At 37.8% G+C, this 20,155-nt stretch overlaps 1 protein-coding gene across 3 annotated transcripts in view; it reads left to right on the top strand.

Moving 5' to 3' along the window:
* LOC111874697 (zinc finger protein 385D) overlaps window positions 1-17,614 on the top strand; it is a 38,258-nt gene extending 20,644 nt beyond the window's left edge. For all 3 annotated transcript variants that reach the window (XM_023870412.2, XM_033755565.1, XM_023870414.2), the window contains 5 exons: window positions 3,977-4,066; window positions 5,674-5,812; window positions 7,447-7,605; window positions 12,864-13,030; window positions 16,639-17,614. In XM_023870412.2, coding sequence (XP_023726180.1) covers window positions 3,977-4,066; window positions 5,674-5,812; window positions 7,447-7,605; window positions 12,864-13,030; window positions 16,639-16,830 — 747 coding nt within the window. In that variant the 3' untranslated portion in view covers window positions 16,831-17,614. The remainder of the gene's footprint in view (window positions 1-3,976; window positions 4,067-5,673; window positions 5,813-7,446; window positions 7,606-12,863; window positions 13,031-16,638) is intronic.
* The last annotated feature ends 2,541 nt before the right edge of the window (window positions 17,615-20,155 follow it).

A 20,155-nucleotide genomic window follows, 5' to 3' on the forward strand; every position in this document is an offset into this window, starting at 1 on the left:
AAATGAACGTAGTGATAATATTAATTTGAGTTATTTCTATAGAGAATTTCAGTCAGTCAAATCACTGAAAGTTGGCTCTTTTTTTAGGGCATTCAACAATCTACAATTCATGAGTTGGTTAATAAATATGATGCTGTGTGTGTGTGTGTGTGCACGCGCACGTGCGTGTGCATGGGTGCATGCAGAAACCATCACCAGTAAATTCGTGCTTTTGTCACACTCAGGTTTATGACAGACAATATAATATTACTGTCATAAACAGATAAGCCAGATTTTATTTTGGCATGAATCTTGAAACTTTCAAGCATTCTTTTTTCTGGGATGCAACACTGTGTAGCCTGTTGGAAGTCAATGTTTCTTGCTTGGCTTTTTCTTTGACCCTTACAATGGAGGTGACATGTTCCTCCAAAACACTGGTTGACTTCTGGCAGAGTACATGGCCTTATATTACAGGTCAAACTGTTCCTAACCACCACTGTGAGAACCTCAAATCCAACCTTAAAACTTTCAATTTGATTTTGCTAACCATACCCCTAATGCTCATTTAATTAAGCACCATCCCAAGAATATGTTGGGTGGGGGGGGGGAGTGGAAGTATAGTTCCAAGCATTTTATACCTCAACACTAGGTAGAGGTGAGTGGTCAGCTTCATGAACCTGCCAATTTACACCCAGGGAAACAGCTACCAGTATCCAGTGTATAGGATGCTGGGTGGGTCCCAGACCAGAATCAGCCTGGACTCTGGAGGAGATGAGAACTTCTGCTTGCCACCTGCTTTCATACTGGTTTCTTGCTTAGCTATTCTTCGACCTTGAAGGTGGAGGTAACATGTTCCTCCAAAACACCGGTTGACTTTTATGGACTACACATCGTTATATCCTGAAAGATAGAGCTCTTCATAACCATTGCTGTGAGAACCTCAAATCTTGATTATGAAAATGTTGGGCTTTGTATGTCAGAGTGGAGTAAGATTTACAGAAGTGAAAATTAAACAATTATGCATTTCTGCTGTGGAATTACTGTGTTTTGGCCTACACTTTATAGGGTTTGGAATTATTTTGTTGATTTGAATAATTTATACTGCAAAAAAAAACAATTTTTTTTAGGAAAACTTAAAAAAAAGAACAGTTTTTCATATTTGTAGCAGCATCTTTCCACAAGCAACTTTGTTAAGGAGGAAATAGAATACATTTGAATAAACTATCATACCTCTGAGACCTATCAACATATCAAATGTGTAAGCATAGTTTGTTTCAAATTGTTTATGTATAGATATGAAATTTTATCAGTTTTCAGATAATGTCTAATATCCTCATAGATGTTTTTTTTTCTAACAGTTGTTTTACATTCGAACTGACTCAGTTATTATTTTGTTATTTATAAGGAACTGGCCCATTAAGTTATTTACTTTGGAGTAGCTGTAGTTTCCATTGCCAATACAAACACACTCCACTTACTGTAGCTAGTAGGTGGTCCTTGGTGTGACAGAACTGTGGTCTACCACCATGGTTGCATGCAGTCAGACATCTGTTCCCCTCCAAGACTTTTAGAAGAAATCAAAATTGAAAAATAAATAAGATTTACCAAATATTAAAATTAGATTCAAAATGTAGTCATCTATCCTGAATATCACAGGGGGATCAGTGAAATTAGTCTTAAATGACTTAAACATAACTTCATAAAAGAAATTTTAGAAGCAGCATTTATAAACAGCCTGAGGAGCAGTCAATGAAATTACTGATATGCTGATGAATTATGAGGATTTTAACCCTTGAATGCCTTTTATCTGAGCAGTGGGGATGCCAAAAAATCATATTTCATGCTGATGGTCAGCTGTGACTGGTCCAGACTCTTGCAGTTCTAAAGATTATGGTACAGTGAACCATTGATAATCCAGTTACAGTTAATCCGGATGTCAGATAATTTGAATCAAAATATAAAAAATAAAAAATGCTGTTTACAGTTGAGTATATACTTTAAAAGATACATGGCATTTAGGAAAGCACATGAGTCACTTGACTGTTCAGACAAAACTTGACAGTTTCTTCACACCTGCATTATTAATTTTTTCCCTATTTCATTTCATGCATCCTGCTGTGTTACAATATATACAGCTTATTTATTTGGCCGTCACAACACAGCAATAAAAGAACTTCAAGGATAATGCCCAGAACTATATCTGGGCATTGTCCTTTAAATTCTTTTATCATTGTGTTGTGACGGTCAAATAAATAAGTTGTATATACTGCATTATTACGTTCAAAATCAAATATGACTTCTGAGTCTTCTACTGATGAATAAATATATTGTCCTTTTATAGTTTTTAAACAGAGGCTCTACAGTGCTATTTTGTTATTTATTTTCATCAGCACTACTTATATTATTAAATTTTCCATTCATTTGTGTTTTAAGTTTCTGCTCCTCCATTTTAGGGCTATCATTTGCTTTACTAATCAAGATTATTGCTTAATCCAGATGATCTTTACCCCCAATTAATCCAGATTAGCAAGGGTTTACTGTATTTTGTTTTCAGAACAGTAAAGATTTGCAAGGCTGAAAATTAGTCATACAAGACTGCATGTTAGCATAATGAATACAGTGACTGGCTATGGGCTGGACTCAGCACTACTTATATTATTAAATTGTCCATTCATTTGTGTTTTAAGTTTCTGCTCCTCCATTTTAGGGCTATCATTTGCTTTACTAATCAAGATTATTGCTTAACCCAGATGATCTTTCCCCCAATTAATCCAGATTAGCAAGGGTTTACTGTATTTTGTTTTCAGAACAGTAAAGATTTGCAAGGCTGAAAATTAGTCATACAAGACTGCATGTTAGCATAATGAATACAGTGACTGGCTATGGGCTGGACCGCCCGAGGGGTCAGAGTTCAAGTCCCACTAGGTTTGAGAATTTTCTCTTCTCCACCTCATCCAGACTGGCTCTGGGGCCTACCCAGCCTCCTATCCAAGGGTACCAGAGCCTCTTTCCCGGGGGGTAAAGCAGCCAGTGCATGAAGCTGGCCACTCACCTCCAGCTAGTGCCAAGGTCAAGAAAATATGGATCTATACATCCACTCCCCCATATACCTTCATGGCATAGTGCTTAATTAGTTAAGCATAAGGACAATTTTACCTTTTACAGGACTGCATGACAAGATGAATGTGTTTCATAAAGTGTGCAATATTTCTGTGTGGGCATGGTTGTGGGAGAGGGGGGGTAAGGAAGAACTTGCAGTATTTGTGATTCTCACAGCAGTGATTATGAAGAGTTATATCTTCTGCTATATAGCATCATGTAGTACATTCAGAGGTAGCCATATTTTGGAGGAACATGTCACCTCCATCTTCAGAGTAGAAGAGTAAGCCAAGCAAAAAGTGAGCGTGAATTGGGCTGCGGTAACCCTGAAGATTGGAGAGACATGTTCCTCCAAAACATTAGTTGACTTTCAGCAGGCTACATGGTCTCATACCCCAGAAGACAAGAGTCCTTGGATTTTTGGTACAAGCAGGAAATATATTTGTTATACATAACAGAGAAAGTTAGTTTAGTGATGTTAGTATTAAACTAACTTTCTCTGTCATGTACGGCAAAGATATTTCCTGATGTACATTTTTAAGTCTTCAGGGATGAATCCCATACTTGTGACCTATAAATTCTCTCTGTCAGTCCTTGAAAGAGGCCATGACCCATTTGTTTCGCCAGACACAAGAAATCCATCACCTTCTGCTGCGTGATCCAATTTTCAGTATGTTGTCCCTAACACAGCAATGTCTGGAGAATATTTTGGATCACCCTGGCTGTCACTATATATGAAATAATGTGACTGGCATAAACTGTGTAATTATTGCAAAGATGCATGCAAAGTGATCAGTGCACATTTCTGAAAGCATCTTTGTTACATATTGTAAATTCCCTGTCTGTGATATAAGCTCCATGGGTCTTCTTACCAGACTTGTTCACTTTGGATTTGCAGGTGACCTGTAAGTGCGATATTTGTGGCCTAGAGTTTTCAGGGCAGATTGTCCTGGAGACACATCTTGCTGGAGCAAAGCATGCAAAAAAGGTACTGTGAGTAAAAATTGGCAACAAAAATCTATGTACACAGATGAGAACTGCTGAAGTGACATTATCACATTGCTTCTAGACATAGCAACACAAAGGAGTCTTGTAGAACGTGATTATCCTGCTTCAGTACAAATTGGAGAAAGAAAGGGAAATAAATGACCATGCTTGACAGTTTTGAATATTCATTAGAGAAGCATGTCACAAATGAGGTGTGCATGAAAATAATATTGCACTACTGATGTAGATAGTTCTACAGACAATTTTTAAATATTCTTTGGTGCAACAGAGATTTTCATCTAAATTAATTTGTATCTTCAGGTGAAATGGTAGTCTTGTTCTTATTTACAGTGTCTCAGTGATTTACTCAATACTTCCTAAATTTTCTCCAGTATTTTACTTTGAATTTTGGCACAGAAAGTTTATATCTAAATGAAGATTCTTGTTTATTTTCACTGAAACATTGAACTCTGCCTTGTATAGGTCAGTGCACAGTCACAATCTGCATTTAAAATGCTTGAGTTTCGACTATTTGTGCGTATGATAAAATTAGCGCCCCCTTTTTCTTTGTCAGCACATCTACAGGTGCAAGCATAAAATTGTTCATTTTTTGTAGTCTGACACTTAACCATGAGATTTATTTATATATATTTAAAATTGGTTGTGTGCCGGTCATGGTAGCCGAGCAGTCTAAGACATGTACTGTCTTCATTCGCTTGGAAACCGGATCGTGGGTTCGAATCCCACTCAGGGCATGGGTGTTTAGTTTGTGTGTGTGCATTTTTCTGTGTTTGTGTACAGGTAGAGGCCTTGTGACGAGCTGATCACCCACCCAAGGAGTCCTACCGAATGTGTAAGATCTAGAAAAACCGAAGTGAACGCAGAAGTTCATGGAGGTAGGCCTAGGTCCACAGGGGCTGTAGTGCCAAGGGGAAAAAATTGGTTGTGTAGTGATTTTTAATATGGTCTGTAAAATAAGCAAAGAAACAAGAATTTTGAACATAAAACATTACAGAGAGAAATGCTATAATTACACTGTTTCACAGAATGTAATGCTTATGAAGGAAAATATAGGTGGAAATGCTGTAATGGGCGTTCCCTGCATGTTAAAAATAAGGCTTTAATATCTTTGATTATGTTCAACTGTAGAAACAAATACATTATCCCCACTTTCTCTTGGACAGTGGCTTTCAGCCATTTGTGACTCATATGAGGCCTACCCATGAAACAGCAAAATATCTTTTAAGAATATGCCGTTTCTAGTAGGTGCAGAAACTGAGCTTCCCACTGAACAGTTACATACCAAAAAAGTGGTAGCACATAATAAAAATAATAATATGAACATAAATTGTCATTGAAAAGAAACAAGTAATTTAAAAATGTCACTGGTTGTAAAATGGAAATTTAAAAATTTATATTTTAATATACCTATGTTTGAGGACAAAAGTGAAGTAAACAGCAGAGTGGCAATTGCCTGTAGACTGCTAGTTGAAAAATGGACTGGAAGACCACCTTTGATTCATTGAGATAATGACGTATCTTCTTGAGGGAAGTGTCTTCCAATTAATGTAACAGCTAAACGATAAGATGGTTGTTGTCACTGTGCAGGTAAAATCACAGGAGATTCTGAAGCAACTGCAGAATAGTGGCCAAACCTTCACACGGGATGAGAAAACGAGGATTCTCAAGTGTGAGGTTTGCGATGTGGTAGTGAATTCCTCCCAGCAACTACAAACCCATCTTGCAGGTACATTAATTACATTGCAATTCAAGAGTAACTAATGGGTCCCTGAAATAGGAACAGTTTTGTAAATTTGTATCAGCATGACCACAGCATCCAGCATGCAGAAGGTGCCATTGCTTCTGTCATATTTGGAAGCTCCTGGGTGCAATTCTTGGCTGAGAGGTCAGCTGTCTTGACTTAGGTTTTTCATGGAGTTTCCTCAGTCCCTCTGGATGAATTCTGGTCCAGTATCTTAAAGTAGTTTTTGACCCATTTCCTTGCATTGCTTTCTAATTAATTTCTCACTATCATCCTCCCACTCAGTTTTCTTGACCTGTGCTGTTGAGAAAGCATTATTAAATAAACCAAGAAACATGTTGAGGGTTGCTGTGTTCTTCATAAGGAGATAATAATCACACAGATATTGAAGGAGTGTTTTGCCTTCTGTGAAACTCAAAGATTGGTGGCCATATTCACCTATCATTGGATGCTATTCAGAACCAAATAAATCCATTTTACGTTATCACACCCAACGTGGCTTGGCCGTCTCTCTTGACGCTTTGTCAATCCCTTTCCCTCTTACATGTTTCATTCCCTTGAGAAAAGTTCATTATGGCCCATACATAAATTTTAACAGGCATGAAACTGTGGTTATGAAGTTTGGCAGGTAAGTTAAGTGTGATCATGAGCTTAGAAGTGGTGTACAGCAATTGTATATGGAGAAACGGTGCATACTATGAGACAAGAAGTTATTTCAATGCTGGCAGCGACACAACAAGAAGAGAATAGTGCAGTGGTATAAAGCGAAATAATGGTGGACTAGACAAATTGACATCAAGATCTTAAGTTCCTGCTGACAGTAACTGCTCCAAAACATATGCTTGACAGTATTATCCTCCAATCTGTGCCAAGCTTTCCCAACTTAAACTTTATATTCATTTCTCACTTCTCCTACATATGCTGATGTGACTTTTAATCGCATCATCATCCTTCATTTGATCACCTAAATAATATTTGGTAAAAAATACAAGTTATGTAGCTCATTATGCAGTTTTCTCCATGGTTCTGCAACTTCCTCTCAATTTGAATGTATGAGGGGTAGGCCTTCTCGGCCCTTGCACCACGACATACAGTGGTCTCTTGTGCTTTCCTCTCAATTTGGTACAAATATTCTCCCCTGTGCCCTAATGTAATACTCCCTCATTGAACAGTTTTAGAAATGTCACTGAAAATCAAGGTTTAATGGGAGAATAACGTCATTCATCTTCCTATACAGTACTGCATTACCAATACACTTGAATGTGAGCCACTCAATAAAGTAAATAAACATTTGTAATTTTAGTTCTGGAGATATTTATTTTATTTTAACATTGAATTATACATATATATCTATATATTTGCATTACCCACAGCATTAATACAGTTTGCTGAAAGACCAAAAAATTAAGAAGTTTATTGTATTTTCAGAGACAAGTGCTCATGCAGATGATATGGGTATGTGATTTCAGTTGTATAATACTGCCTAGTGTCACAACCAATGAAGGATTGGCTTAGCCCAAAACATGGCATGATAAACAGCTAAAGATTACAGAGAAGAACATTATAAAGTTTTCCACACCTGCAGTAACTTGATGATCACACAGAGCTATTGTTTGCAGGCAGCAAACACAAACAGAAAGCATTGAAGAAAGGTGCATTAACGAATGCTGCTCAGAAACCAGCACAGACAAGTACAACCACCAGCAACAACACTACCACCACTACCACTACCATTACCACAGCAACCACCACAGGAACAAGTGCGATCAGCAGCAAAGGTACAGATGCTAGCAACTACGAGTGCATGGCTCCACATGGTGTTCCACAGTTGTAATCGCTTTATACCTTGTTTTGGAGGCCATTCACATTAGTGGCATAAGCTTAAGACAGGATGGGGTTCTGCCTGTATCTTGCCCTTGTGTGCATTTTTTTCAGTTAGTGCTTTTGCAACAAAATCTTAAAAGAAGTTAATTTCAAAAATGTAATATTTAAGTTGTATTGATTATGTGCACAATGCACAATGCGCATGAAAGGATCAAGCATATTTAGCCTTTTGAATGTGGAGTATATCTGCAGCGTACTTGCACTGTTTATGCTGACAGCTATGCTGTGTTTAGAAGTTTAAAAATAATTCCAAAAACTACTGTGTGTAAATTATTATTATTGTTGTTTTTGTTGTTGTTATCATCTCCTCCATATGAGTTTCTGTGTTTTGTGGGTAATCCTGTGAAGCAGTTTTATCATTTGTTTTCATCGCCATTTTACTCTTATGACAGTGATGTGAGGGGGAAGTGATTACTCCATGTGTTGATTGGTAAAATCATACAGACAGTTCCATATGTCTGACAGGAGCAGTTGGGATTGCTTAGCACACAAACTGTTGATTATGAATTGGATGGACGTGAATTACAAAGCTTTTGGATAGGAAACTATGAGAGAGACACTAGGTAATTTACATTAATGTAAATGGATTTTAACACCCAAAGTGACAAGTTGTCATTTTCATTTGATCTTATTATTTCTAAATGATGTCTGTGATGAATTTATACATATGCTATTATTGTGAATGGTCCCCAAATGTAAATGGTGGTTGTGTTGGCTTTCAGGTTTGAAGATATGCTAGCACATTAACAGTGGGGGCAGATTGTCTGTGGTTTGTCACTGTAGACCAAATATTGTTATTTTTAAGTATGAAGATAGCAGTATTGAGTGAAATTGATGTAAGCCCAAAAGTTTCAATTCCATTTTGAGCACTGTAGAAAAAATAAACGAGTATCTTCAGTCCATGAATTCTCTTTTACTGCAATTTCCCATGTATGTACATTTTTGTGGTAGTGAATATGAGGATATTTTGCATTTTGTGTACAGGTGATCAGGTCTGTACATTGAATAGCTTACTCTTCATCTCTATAACTTCATCTTAAAACATTTTCATTAATTATATTACATTACATTAATTACAGAAAATGTTTCTATATGGACACCTCCATGAATCAGGATAGCTCAGTTGGTATAGCTATGGGTTGGACATCTGGAATGCAGTTCCCAACAAGGGCAAGGTTTTTCTCATCTCCATAGTGTCCAGTCTGACTGTTGCCCATGCGGCCTCCTATCCAGTGGGTATCAGCAGCTATATTCTTGGGGATAAAGCAGCCAGGGCATGTAGCTGACCACTCACATCTGTCTAATGCCTAGGTCAAGAATGGAGCTATACCTGCACTTCCCATGTATCTTCATGACATAGTACTTAATTAATTAAGTACAGAATCAGTTCTACCTTTTGCCTCATATAGGCACTGCCATTAAATGACATGAATCTTTGTTGACTACCAGTGTACTCAATTTTAACTTTTTTTTTNGTGTAAAACATTAGATTGAGAAGAAACATATGGTGCCTCACTGTTCCCTGTTAAAATTCTGTATTAATTTTTTCTTCCCAGTCTAGTTACATCTGTAAGCCAGCTTAAGTTCCTTGTTTGTTAATACTAGGTAATGCACAAAAGAAGAAACGTCTTCTGTTAGGTGAATATCTTCTTATTACACTGCTTTTCATCATTGTTACATGTGAGATTTTAGGTTCTTAAAGCCTTGAATATTACGATTGCATTCTTGTAGGAAGTGACACTAGTTGATAGGTAGGTACCATCATTTCATAAGTAACTGCTGCAAGACCCTTTACTGGTCAAGTTAAGGTTTATCCAACTAATACAGAATACTCACTAAGAATGCTGTTGTTTCCATATCTCTTGAACTTGGTAATAAAATTTATTATACCCAGTGGAAGGCATATCATTGTTATTGAAAGCACATCCTAAAAAATTAAAAGCTTGTAGAAAGTAGCTGTCACATGTTTATAGTTACAGTGCATAAAGAGTATGGGGATGGAGGGAGATTACAGCAGAAAGGAAGTGGCATGCCTCCTATAGATCACTTTATCACTCATAACATACATGTTACAGTGTAGCCTGAGAACATCTGTTAATGTATTTCCTTATGTTACTGCATGTTAAATCGGTGTCACGAATATCAGCTGTAAAGGAAAATAGCCCTTCTGTTTTGCAAGTTTACAGAAGAAATATACACACGTATAAAGGCCAATATGTCCAATTTTATCATTACATGTTAGTGCTGGCTGAAGTTAAAATAGGAGCAGAAGATAGCAGCAGTGGAAAATATGCTTGTTACAGCATCTCAATTGGAGTTGCCAAGAAAGCAGTCAGGGACTGGCGGAACAGAAATCACAAAAAAACATTGGGAGTCCTTAACTGAACTGAGACAAGCAAAGTGACTTATACTAGGGCCTTCTGTCAGAAGAACAAAGGCTCAGTTAAAATTAAACATAGACCAGTTAAGAAGAGTGGTAAGACTACTTACAGGACACTGTCACCTAAAAGGACACCTTTTCAAACTGGGACTGACAGATGACCCCACTTGTGAACCGTGCCGAGAAAAAGATCAATCAGCCACACACCCTATTTATTTGTGAGGCTAGAGCATATTTAAGATTTTGTCACCTGTGCCATTTTTTTATGGAACCAAGTCACTATTATGATGCCCCCATATTCACAGTCCTACATTTCGTCCGAAGTGTAGGATTGATAAAGGGTTAACCAAAAGGGGGAAGCACAATAGATCATTGAAGGTTGCAGTGCAATATCTGGAAAGGCTGAACTCTTATGCATTCATTCATCATTCACTACTGCTGTCTCCACTCTAGTCAAGAAGTAATTCCTCTATGTTATATTTTAGCGTCCTGTTGCACTGATTTAAGTTCATGATTTGTTTATTCCGTCTTGCAGTGCATACACTTGTCTATCTTCTTCTCTCACTCTCACTACATGTTTCGGCATAAGGATGCCATCTTCAGGNAACAGCATCATTTCATGTATATTGTTATTCTGTCACGTGTTAGTATTTAGTACTTATTGTTTTTCTTATTGTGAATGCAGCTGTCTTTCCAGAATTTTACTAGTTATTGGGGTTCGGTATTTTGGGCGAAGTTTGTTTCTAACAATTTCTGATTGAAATTTCAACGTGCTGTATGCTAGTCATCTTATGTTGGGTTGAGTACTGTTTCATTTCCCATGATCCAGCATTACTGCCCTTGGAAAGCCTTGAACCCTAAACAACGACTGTGCTGGCTAGGCACATATTTTCTATATAATAGTTGTTTGATTGTGTTTAATGTTTGATTGTTTGGTTTTGCTTTGTCTGTTTTAACTAATGGAGACGATCTGCAGAGTAAGTGTAAGTTGATACAGTATTAAGGTACATAAAGACATGCAAGCATGGAGAATTGCTATAGTTGTTTTGTCAAATTTGTATTGGAACATGGATATAATTACATTTAGATTATACTTCAGTACATGAATATTAAAGGAAGATAAGGAATGTGAGAGCAATGAAGAAACAACATTCACAAACTCCTTGCACAGTACTTCCCCTTCACTTGAAAGTAGCTGGTCCCCGCAGCTTGTACAACAGAATTTTCGCAATTGAATGTTCTGATTAATAGGCAAACTGTAGTTCACAGCGAATTGAGTTTCAGGAGATCTTTTAGTTCCTTATGTGGCACAATGGATTACATCACCCTGCATGTGTCGCTACATGTAATGAACTACCACTGCTGGGACTTGATCCAAAGTCGTCCAGCTTGTAGCCTGTCACTTTCTGGCTCTCTGTCATATGTTGTAATATTGTTTAACATCTGAAGTACTGAATTTACATCTCATATGTTTGAAGATGTTGTCCTGCATGACAATGAAAGTTTAAAATACATATGACAGTGGTTGATTGGTGAAAATGTAATAACCATGTAGGATTTGAGGTTCTCACAACAATGGTTATGAAGATTTTTGTCTTCTGGGATGTAACACCATGTAATCTGTTGTAAGTCAGCCAGCCTTTTGGAAGAACATGTCACCTCCATCTTCATGGTCAGGAAATAAGCCAAGCAAGAAACCAGTGTGAAGCAGATAGCGAGCATCTGTGCAACACATCCTTCAAAACGTTGGTTGACTTTCAGTGGATGACATGGTGTTATATCCCCAAAGACAGAACTCTTCATATAATAATCATGTACATAAATTATTGGTACATAAACTTAAAGTTATTCAGCATCTGAGGTTCTATCAGAGTGTCAGCTCTTGAAAAATCAAAATGTACACTCACTTCTTAACTAAACCTGAAAGTACACAAACAAATTTTGATAGTGACATGTCCTCCACAGCAGGTGCAATAACTATATTGCTATGACTTGGTTACCAAAGCCTTATTTGTGACAGCATGTGCAGACAATGTTAGCACCAAGGTAATGAAAGTTTTAAGATAAGACATCTTTCCTCTTGCACCTTGTATGCCCATAAACTTGTCTTCAGAATTAGAAGATATAGAATTACATTACATTCCATGTCTTGGTTTCATAACATAGGTTAAACTGTGACCCCCCCCCGCTCTCCAAACCTCTTTGAAGTTTTCAAGCCACTGGTCTTGAACAGAACTTTAAGTAAATTTAGTTAATTTAGATGTCCAATATGCTAAGTATGTTGGACATTAAATTTACCTCAGTAAGTTTATTGCATTGTGAGATACAACAAAATATAAATACATGCAGAAAAATATGTATAGTGAGCTGTCTTCTGATAAAAATCATCAAGCTGTGGCATTATTTTCCTCTATTTTTATGGATCATAAGATCTGTTTGCTATATTTAATTTAGCCTTGTGCTAAATTTTAAATTTTCTCATTACAAGTGTAGTCATGATAAATGCAAATTTGTACATATAGTCTGAAGATGCAGTAGATTGGTGGTAAGTCAAGTCGGTAGTTACACTTTGGTTGTATTCATGATATTACTGCATGATGATGGTCTGAATGTATGGATTTATTTTGTGTTATGTCTTTTTCTTTTCGTGTGCGCCTCTGGTCTCGGCTTGTTCGATGAATCAATCTGATTTATTATCCCATCAGTAATGCAACCCTTGGCAGGTGGCTGATGTGATACATAGATAGTATTGATGATCAGTGGTGCTGGTAGGTTCGGATGCTGGGACTGCAGCAAAGGAGGTGACCCCTGGACCTGCAGCTGCAGGAGAGGTTCCCGCAGGTGTTCAGAAGCTGCCCGACGCAGCTGGGACAAAGGCCAACAAATACTTCTGTGACACATGTAGTGTGTCCCTTAACTCAGAGATTCAGCTGGAGCAGGTCAGTAACTATCAGTATTTGTCCGTGGTGTGGATTTTGGTGACTCTTCTCCCATTATTTTCTGACAGTGTACATTGTCACTGTGGTCTTGAACTGTATCTTGTTTGTCATGTAAGAAATGTTATGTATTAGTACATACAAATAATGTTACCATTCTCAGGATTACAGATAACCATGCACATCACCACCAAGAACCTCTCTCAAATCCTTCCCAGCCTTCTAATCGGCTTGAATATTACTGCCCTTCCTCTAACTAGCACATTTCCTCATCGTTTTTTTAATGCTAGTGGGGTGGGACTAAGTCCATTATACTGCGGCCACTTCTGGCCTAGTGTACCAGCCCCAGATGATAGGTGAGGGTGATTGTGGAGCAATTGGTGGAATGAAGATTGGCAGGGGAAATCGAAGTACTTGGAGAAAACCTGCCCCAGCGCCACTTTGTCCATCACAGATCACACTTGACCAGACCCTGGATCAAACCCGTGCCGCCGCAGTGGGAAGCCAGCGACTAACCGCTTGAGCTATGGTGTTGCCTTTCTCATCATTAGTATGATGTCTCATTGCCCTCTCTACCCATCTTTATATTATCTCTTGTTCTTGATACCACCATCATCAAAATCTCTGCCCCAACCACACTCATTTTCAGTATTCCACATGCTCACCTCCATTGTCCTTATCCTCCCATATCTCTCATCTCCTCTTTCCTTTGTCATCTCCGTTCCTCCCAATATACAATACCTCTGCCACTTCAGGTGTACCACTATTCTTCTTTTGATGGTGGCAGGGGATCCTCATTGGTTGTTGTCAGTCCTTTAGCTGTCAGCTGCTGGAAAGAAGTGATGACTTGGAAGAGAAAGGTAAATACAGGAAAGGCCTGAAAGCAGAGATTTTATAAGGCTTGTATGGATGACTTTTATGGAGGTGGATTAGAGGGCAAGAGGATGCCTATGTTGGGATATTGGTGTCTGTATGTATGCCAAGAAGTTACAAGTTTGCCTGGAAGAACATGGAAGATGAGATATAATATATAGAAGAGAAGTGGAGGCTAGAAGTTGAGAAGGTAACAGTTGTCCAGTTGGTGGTCCTTGTGCAGCTGCTGATCATGGGATCTGGCACTGGTGGTTGGTGGTGACACATCTGTACCTGATGCCTTCCATGGATACTCCTGCACAGCTGCTGCCATGGTTGTCCACAGGTGTTGCTCCTGATACTTCTCTTCATTGTTTTTATGTGTCACTCTGTTGTTCTGGCTGTTTGATGCTGTGAAATTATAACAGTAATTGAAATTTATCATTTCTGTTTCGCATTTGTAAACATCAATTGTCTCGTGTTGAATGTCATCAATTGCCACCAAACTAATGCTGCCATCTAGTGGCGATAGCCTCAAGTGCCTCATTCAAACATGTAGTACCCCACATCAATTTGTAACTTACTTATTGACTCACCTATGTATAATACCTTAGTAATTAGTTGATTAGTGGGAACTCTCATATAGACTTGAAAGCTTTCTGACAATGGTGTATACTGTACTTATTTTGGCTTATTTTGGACTTGATTGAGACTAGCTCTTTCTAACGGGCCCAACTGAGTAGGTTTATCCTTCCCCACCCACCTGAAGATGGAGACAGATCCAGTCTCTGAAACATCGCGGTCTTTTGTCTTTTACATACCAGACGATGGATGAAGTGCAAAATAAGCCAAAAGAAGTATGGGAACTCTCATCTCCATTAGCAATAAAATAGCTCAAAAACATCAATTGCATCCACTGAAGTTGGCTCCCAAAGCTGTAATAAAGATCTGCATTTGAACGCATACATACACACACCCTGCAGTTTTATGAATTGCTCTATGTAATGGATGGTTTGAGTTATATCTAAAATTTCATTACTGAGACATGTTAAAAAGATTTCAAATTATCATTTGCTTCCGTTGCTGCATCGTGACCCAAATCTGCTGATGAGTTCCCCTTCTTTGGTGATCCACAGAAGTGAAAACTGCTAGCACACAATCTGAGCTGAGTGATAGATGGGTATGATATTCCCAGTAGTCTCTAGAGATGTTGGGAGCACAGGGCATTCTTCTTCTCAGTTCCTGAATCACAGGACAACAGTGAGTGCATGCTGCTGTTGGTTAGAACTGAGGCGCCCGAAGGAAACAACGAGCTGCAATTCCTTCTATATATTTTTAGGGCAAATGTGTCAGTCACTCTTATAATTATGTAGATAAGAGAAGGTTTGTTCATTATATCTTGTTGTGAGGAGTAGTGTCTCTTGGGGTATGATGCTATGCAGTCTGTCTAAATTTGCTTACATTCGGTAGGAACAGTAAGCTAAGTGAGAGGAGGAATGCAGATAGGCTGATACAGGAGCCCATATTGGCCCAATAGGAGCAGAGCAAGGAGAAGGGAATCTTACATGGGCTGTTTTTATCTGAAGGAAAAATGGGAGAAAAAGGTCTCAATTGCCAAATGGTAGATTTAGAAGGGCCTAGAGAGTAATAAGGGTAGTAGGGAGAGATGGAGGAAAGGAGAAGTGAAAGAGGAAGGAGGGCAGACAAGACATGATAACTCAAAATGTACTATTCTTAGTCACCACCATAAGAACTGTAAATCTCACATTCCTTGTTTTGTTAGACATCATATTGAAGTAATAAATGCAAGTTGTATACATTCTGGATGTCACTTATTAAACAGCTGTCATGTAAGCCCTTGGATACATTTAGGAATGAAAGTTTCTGTGGTACAGAAGCAGCAATCAGCTGCCTGTAGTGCCTGACATGATGATAGAAAACCTTGTCTGTGAAGGAACGGTGGAATATTTAACTTTCCTTACCGTAATTAATAATTGTGAAAAATGGAATAGAATTTCACAATGGTATCTTTCATTGCATACTGGACACATAATATCTTGAGTCTGATTTCTAAAATTAGTGCCAAAAGTTTTCAGTATTACTGACATGCTGATTATACCAGGCAACAACATGTGGTGTGGAGGCTTAACATACTAGAGTATGTCAGATGATGCTGAAGGCTTATTCCATTTTTAGTAGTGACATGCCACCCATATGAATCCCCTGAAAGAAACATGCCCAGCCTTTATGTTTTTGGAACTGGTAATCTCTGCATATGACATTACTGTACATTCTTCACTCAGCGGGCTTAATAAAAGTTAAAGTTGTCCCCTGTGCTTAACTAATTAAGCACTGTGCCATGAAAATATACAGGGGAGTGATGTATAGATCTACATATTCTTGACCTCGACACTAGTGGAAGGTGAATGGTTAGCTTCATGCCTTGGCTGCTTTTTTCCTTGGGAAAGAGCTCCTGGTACCCAATGGATAGGAGGCTGGATGGGCCCCAGAACCAGTCTGGATGACTTTGAGAGGAGAAAAATTTTTCCCCTACCAGGACTTGAACTCTGACCCCTTGGCTGCTCAGCTCATAGCCTGTCGCTATCCCGGCTCTTGAGGAGCTTTATAAAATATATATCATTTCTATCTAAACATGTAAGATATATTTTGAAGTTCAGCAACCAATACACTTCTTTTTATAGAATGGTTGATGTGTAACTCAGATACTGTTAATATCCTCTGTTATTAACATGTTACAGCATTTGGGCTCTAGGAAACACAAAGATAAACTTCTGAATGGGGGAAGAAGCAAACCTCGAATGGCGCCATACTGGAAGAAGCCACGCCCAAGCTACCAGCAGGCAGGGAAACCTAACAAGATGGCAATGGCAGCAGTTCATTATTCCCAGCCGCTTTCCAACAACTTTGTGAGTGGTGGAGCCATGATGTGAAGTGTTGAGCACCTGGGTATCTGATATTCTGATTGAGTTGCCACATGTTCCTTGCTAACAAAGAGAAATCTAGACACTGTAATGCGGTTCAGCCAGCTGTGTCAGTATAGTTGATATACCATTCTTTTAATTCAGACAATATTAATTGTAATTATCCCTCCATTAAGTTGTCATTTGCTTGAGAAACTGCCAAACAAATTCATAATACATTGTAAACTACAATATGTTTTTAGAAATAAACAATAAAATGTTAGTATGTGTTTATATGTATATATACATACATATAAATTACAAATGGGATAAGTGTTTCATGTGATGCTGTGCCTGGCAGTGTGTCTGTTTTGTGCAGATGATTTCTGCAGACAGTATTTATCCTTGCTGAGCCCTTCCCTGATTTTCCTCAGTCCGTCCAAGTAAATATGAGTGGTTCGTAACTGATCCCTTGATAGGAACCTACCTATTTAATATCTCTGAAGCCATTATTGATTGTCAAAAAAGTACAAGTATACACAAAAGTTGGTGAGAAAATTAATTATATTTTATTAAGTTTTATATATTTTTTTGTTAGCTTTGAATTGTTCATTCCTGTATTCAGGACCATTATGCACAACTCTTTATAGCTGGGGATTGCAGATTTGTAGCTAAATGTAACATCTAAAGACAGTTTACACCCCAGTCTTCATGTTGTCTAATAATTAGAAACAGTCTTACCATGCATTTGGTTCATCTAGTGGTTGGGTATAGTTGCCGTTATGGTAGGATTTCATCTCAGTTAAGTTCCAAGCAGATCTGAAAATGATAAGCAACACCTTAGTTTGTATGGTATCTTCACAAAGAATATCCAAGTTATTAGAGATTTGAGAGCAAAAGTCAGGAATATGTTCTGTCTTCTGACAAAGTACCTTTGTGAAATTTTACGTCTCATTTTTTGGTATCTGTATATCAAAATTTTGTTTCAGAAAGTGATAAAGAATTAACTTTCATATGATAACCCAGAATTTTTTAAAATTGTGTCTGTTTGTACTCAAATTACTCATATTCAGTTTGATTTAAATCTGTTAAGTACTCTTTGTTGTTTTCATAGTGGTGATTATACAGATTGTGGTCTTATGGGTCATGACACCATTAGTCTTCTAGGTGGATACCAACATTTCAGAGGACTATGCTGCCCTTATCAACAGAGAGAGTTTCACCCTCAAGATGGAAGGAACATGTTTTTCTGAATCTATGATGTCCATCTACAAGAACACATGATGTCACATCCCGTAAGACCAAAATCTGCTAACTATTTATGTATAAAAATTGGACTTTCATTCACTTGAATTTGTAATTTCATTTATATACTTACTCTTGGTTCTACAGTTCTCTGAAAATTTTGGCCTCTTTTATGGCATACCCTATTTTTTCTCCATTATTTGCCTTTTTGCTCCATATGTGTAATTTTAGTTTCATGGTATGCAGTAAGCCAAATTGGTGCATGTCAGAGTAGAAGCCTACTGAACTGTTAAATTATAACCTTTAAAAACAATAATAAGCATAGATGCACTAATCAAGAGAATGGTAGAAGCTTGTATAAAACTGACCATGTTCGCTTCATTTCCAGTGAACAGTTTATATCTAGGAAGGAGCGGGGCCAGTTATTAACTGACTAAATATTTGTTTGCACATCACAGCATTCTAGATTTCCCATTGGAATGAAGGAGACGTGGCAGCAAGTCTTGTCTATAGACGTACATTAAGAAGTATTGTTTAAATGATGGTATTGTGGCCTTCATTTTCCATGTAAACTTTGTATATTTTGTTCCCTTTCAATTTGTTTTTATGGAGAGAGAAATATTTTTATGTCTGATGTGTTGCTTGAATTGTGGATTGGATTTGTGACACATCGATTGTATTTTAGCTTGCCTTCATATATCCCAGTGACAGACCTGTGGAAAAGAAAAGTTGTTTCTTTGTGATTTGCATATGTATACAGTGGATAACAGAGGTATTTGTTCTTGATATTAGGTGATGATCCTTGGATGTCATTGTCACTGTTTACCATTGGGATGCATTGATTTACTTGGTTGTTAGTAGGTTCTGTAATTGGATTTGGTGATCCATGGCTTCAGTTTCATGAATTTACATGATTTTCTTCAGTCCCTGGTGAATATAACATGTCTTGTAACTGTGTTTTGGTGATAAATCAGCCATTGTCAACTCACAAAAAGCAAATTGTGATAAAGATACGAAGTTTAACAGCCTGCTGAGCTGTGTATTATGGTGTTAAAAATGATTGTAGACCATATGATCATAATATATAAGGTAAATTCTTATTTCCAAGAGGATTTGATTGTGTATGATGACAATACAAAGAAATGTATGGCATAATTGTTGTGGGAGAATGGAAATGTTAGTTTTCACTAATGTTGAATTGAATTAATGAAACTCAACAATGTTAGATTCCTGCATATTAAACCACGACTTTTATGAAGTAATGAGAATTATGTGTGACACACTAAGTGTAGGAAGGTGACTTAGTGATGCTGACTTCAGTATATATTTATAAAGACAAGTTTCTATGTGTATAAACCATCATAATACTGTATTTACTGAAGTATATTTCACACGACTTTCCTCAGAGTATGATTCTAATGCCAGGTATTATGTATACGCCTTGAGAGTAGTTCCCAGAAGTATTTTGTGTGATACTTCTGGTTCCTATCTTTGCCCATTAGTTTGTCTGAACTTGTCATGTCCACTTCAGGATGGCTGTCATGTACATAAATCTGATGAGACAAGAATGGTTCTTTTGATTCCTGCTTAGTGTATGTGATTGTAATGCGTGTAGGATATGCGAGATATGTATAGAAAATTTTGATCGGAAAACTGGATGAAGATTTGAATGACGTAGATTAACATTCACTGACAGGCTGTTGTGAATACAGTGGTGTAAAGGTAAAGCTCTCCCTGTAACAGGCCATGAGGCCCCTAAGGTTGTCAGACATTGAAGCTCACACATTTTCTAGACAGACAGCTGACCGATAGCACTGAGGTTATCAGTCGAACGTGCCAGACGATTCCTGGTACTCATTTCTGTTAGAGGCTGAGTCAACCCCAGAGCCATAGTGCAGCTGGAAGGATTAAGTCAATTGAAAAATCCCCCCACCCCCCATGATGTAAGAGCAAGAAAAATGTTGACCTTCTCTTCCAGGAAGACTTCATCATGTTGTTAATTAGCTGCTACTCAAGGAGGTTCAAAATAAATTGAAGTATGCCCCAACCATAGCAATTAATACTTGAACACTATAATAGGTTAGGTTTTCTCATCCCATCACTATTACCA

Source organism: Cryptotermes secundus, unplaced genomic scaffold, assembly GCF_002891405.2.
Source record: "Cryptotermes secundus unplaced genomic scaffold, Csec_1.0 scaffold285, whole genome shotgun sequence".
Classification (NCBI taxonomy): domain Eukaryota; kingdom Metazoa; phylum Arthropoda; class Insecta; order Blattodea; family Kalotermitidae; genus Cryptotermes; species Cryptotermes secundus.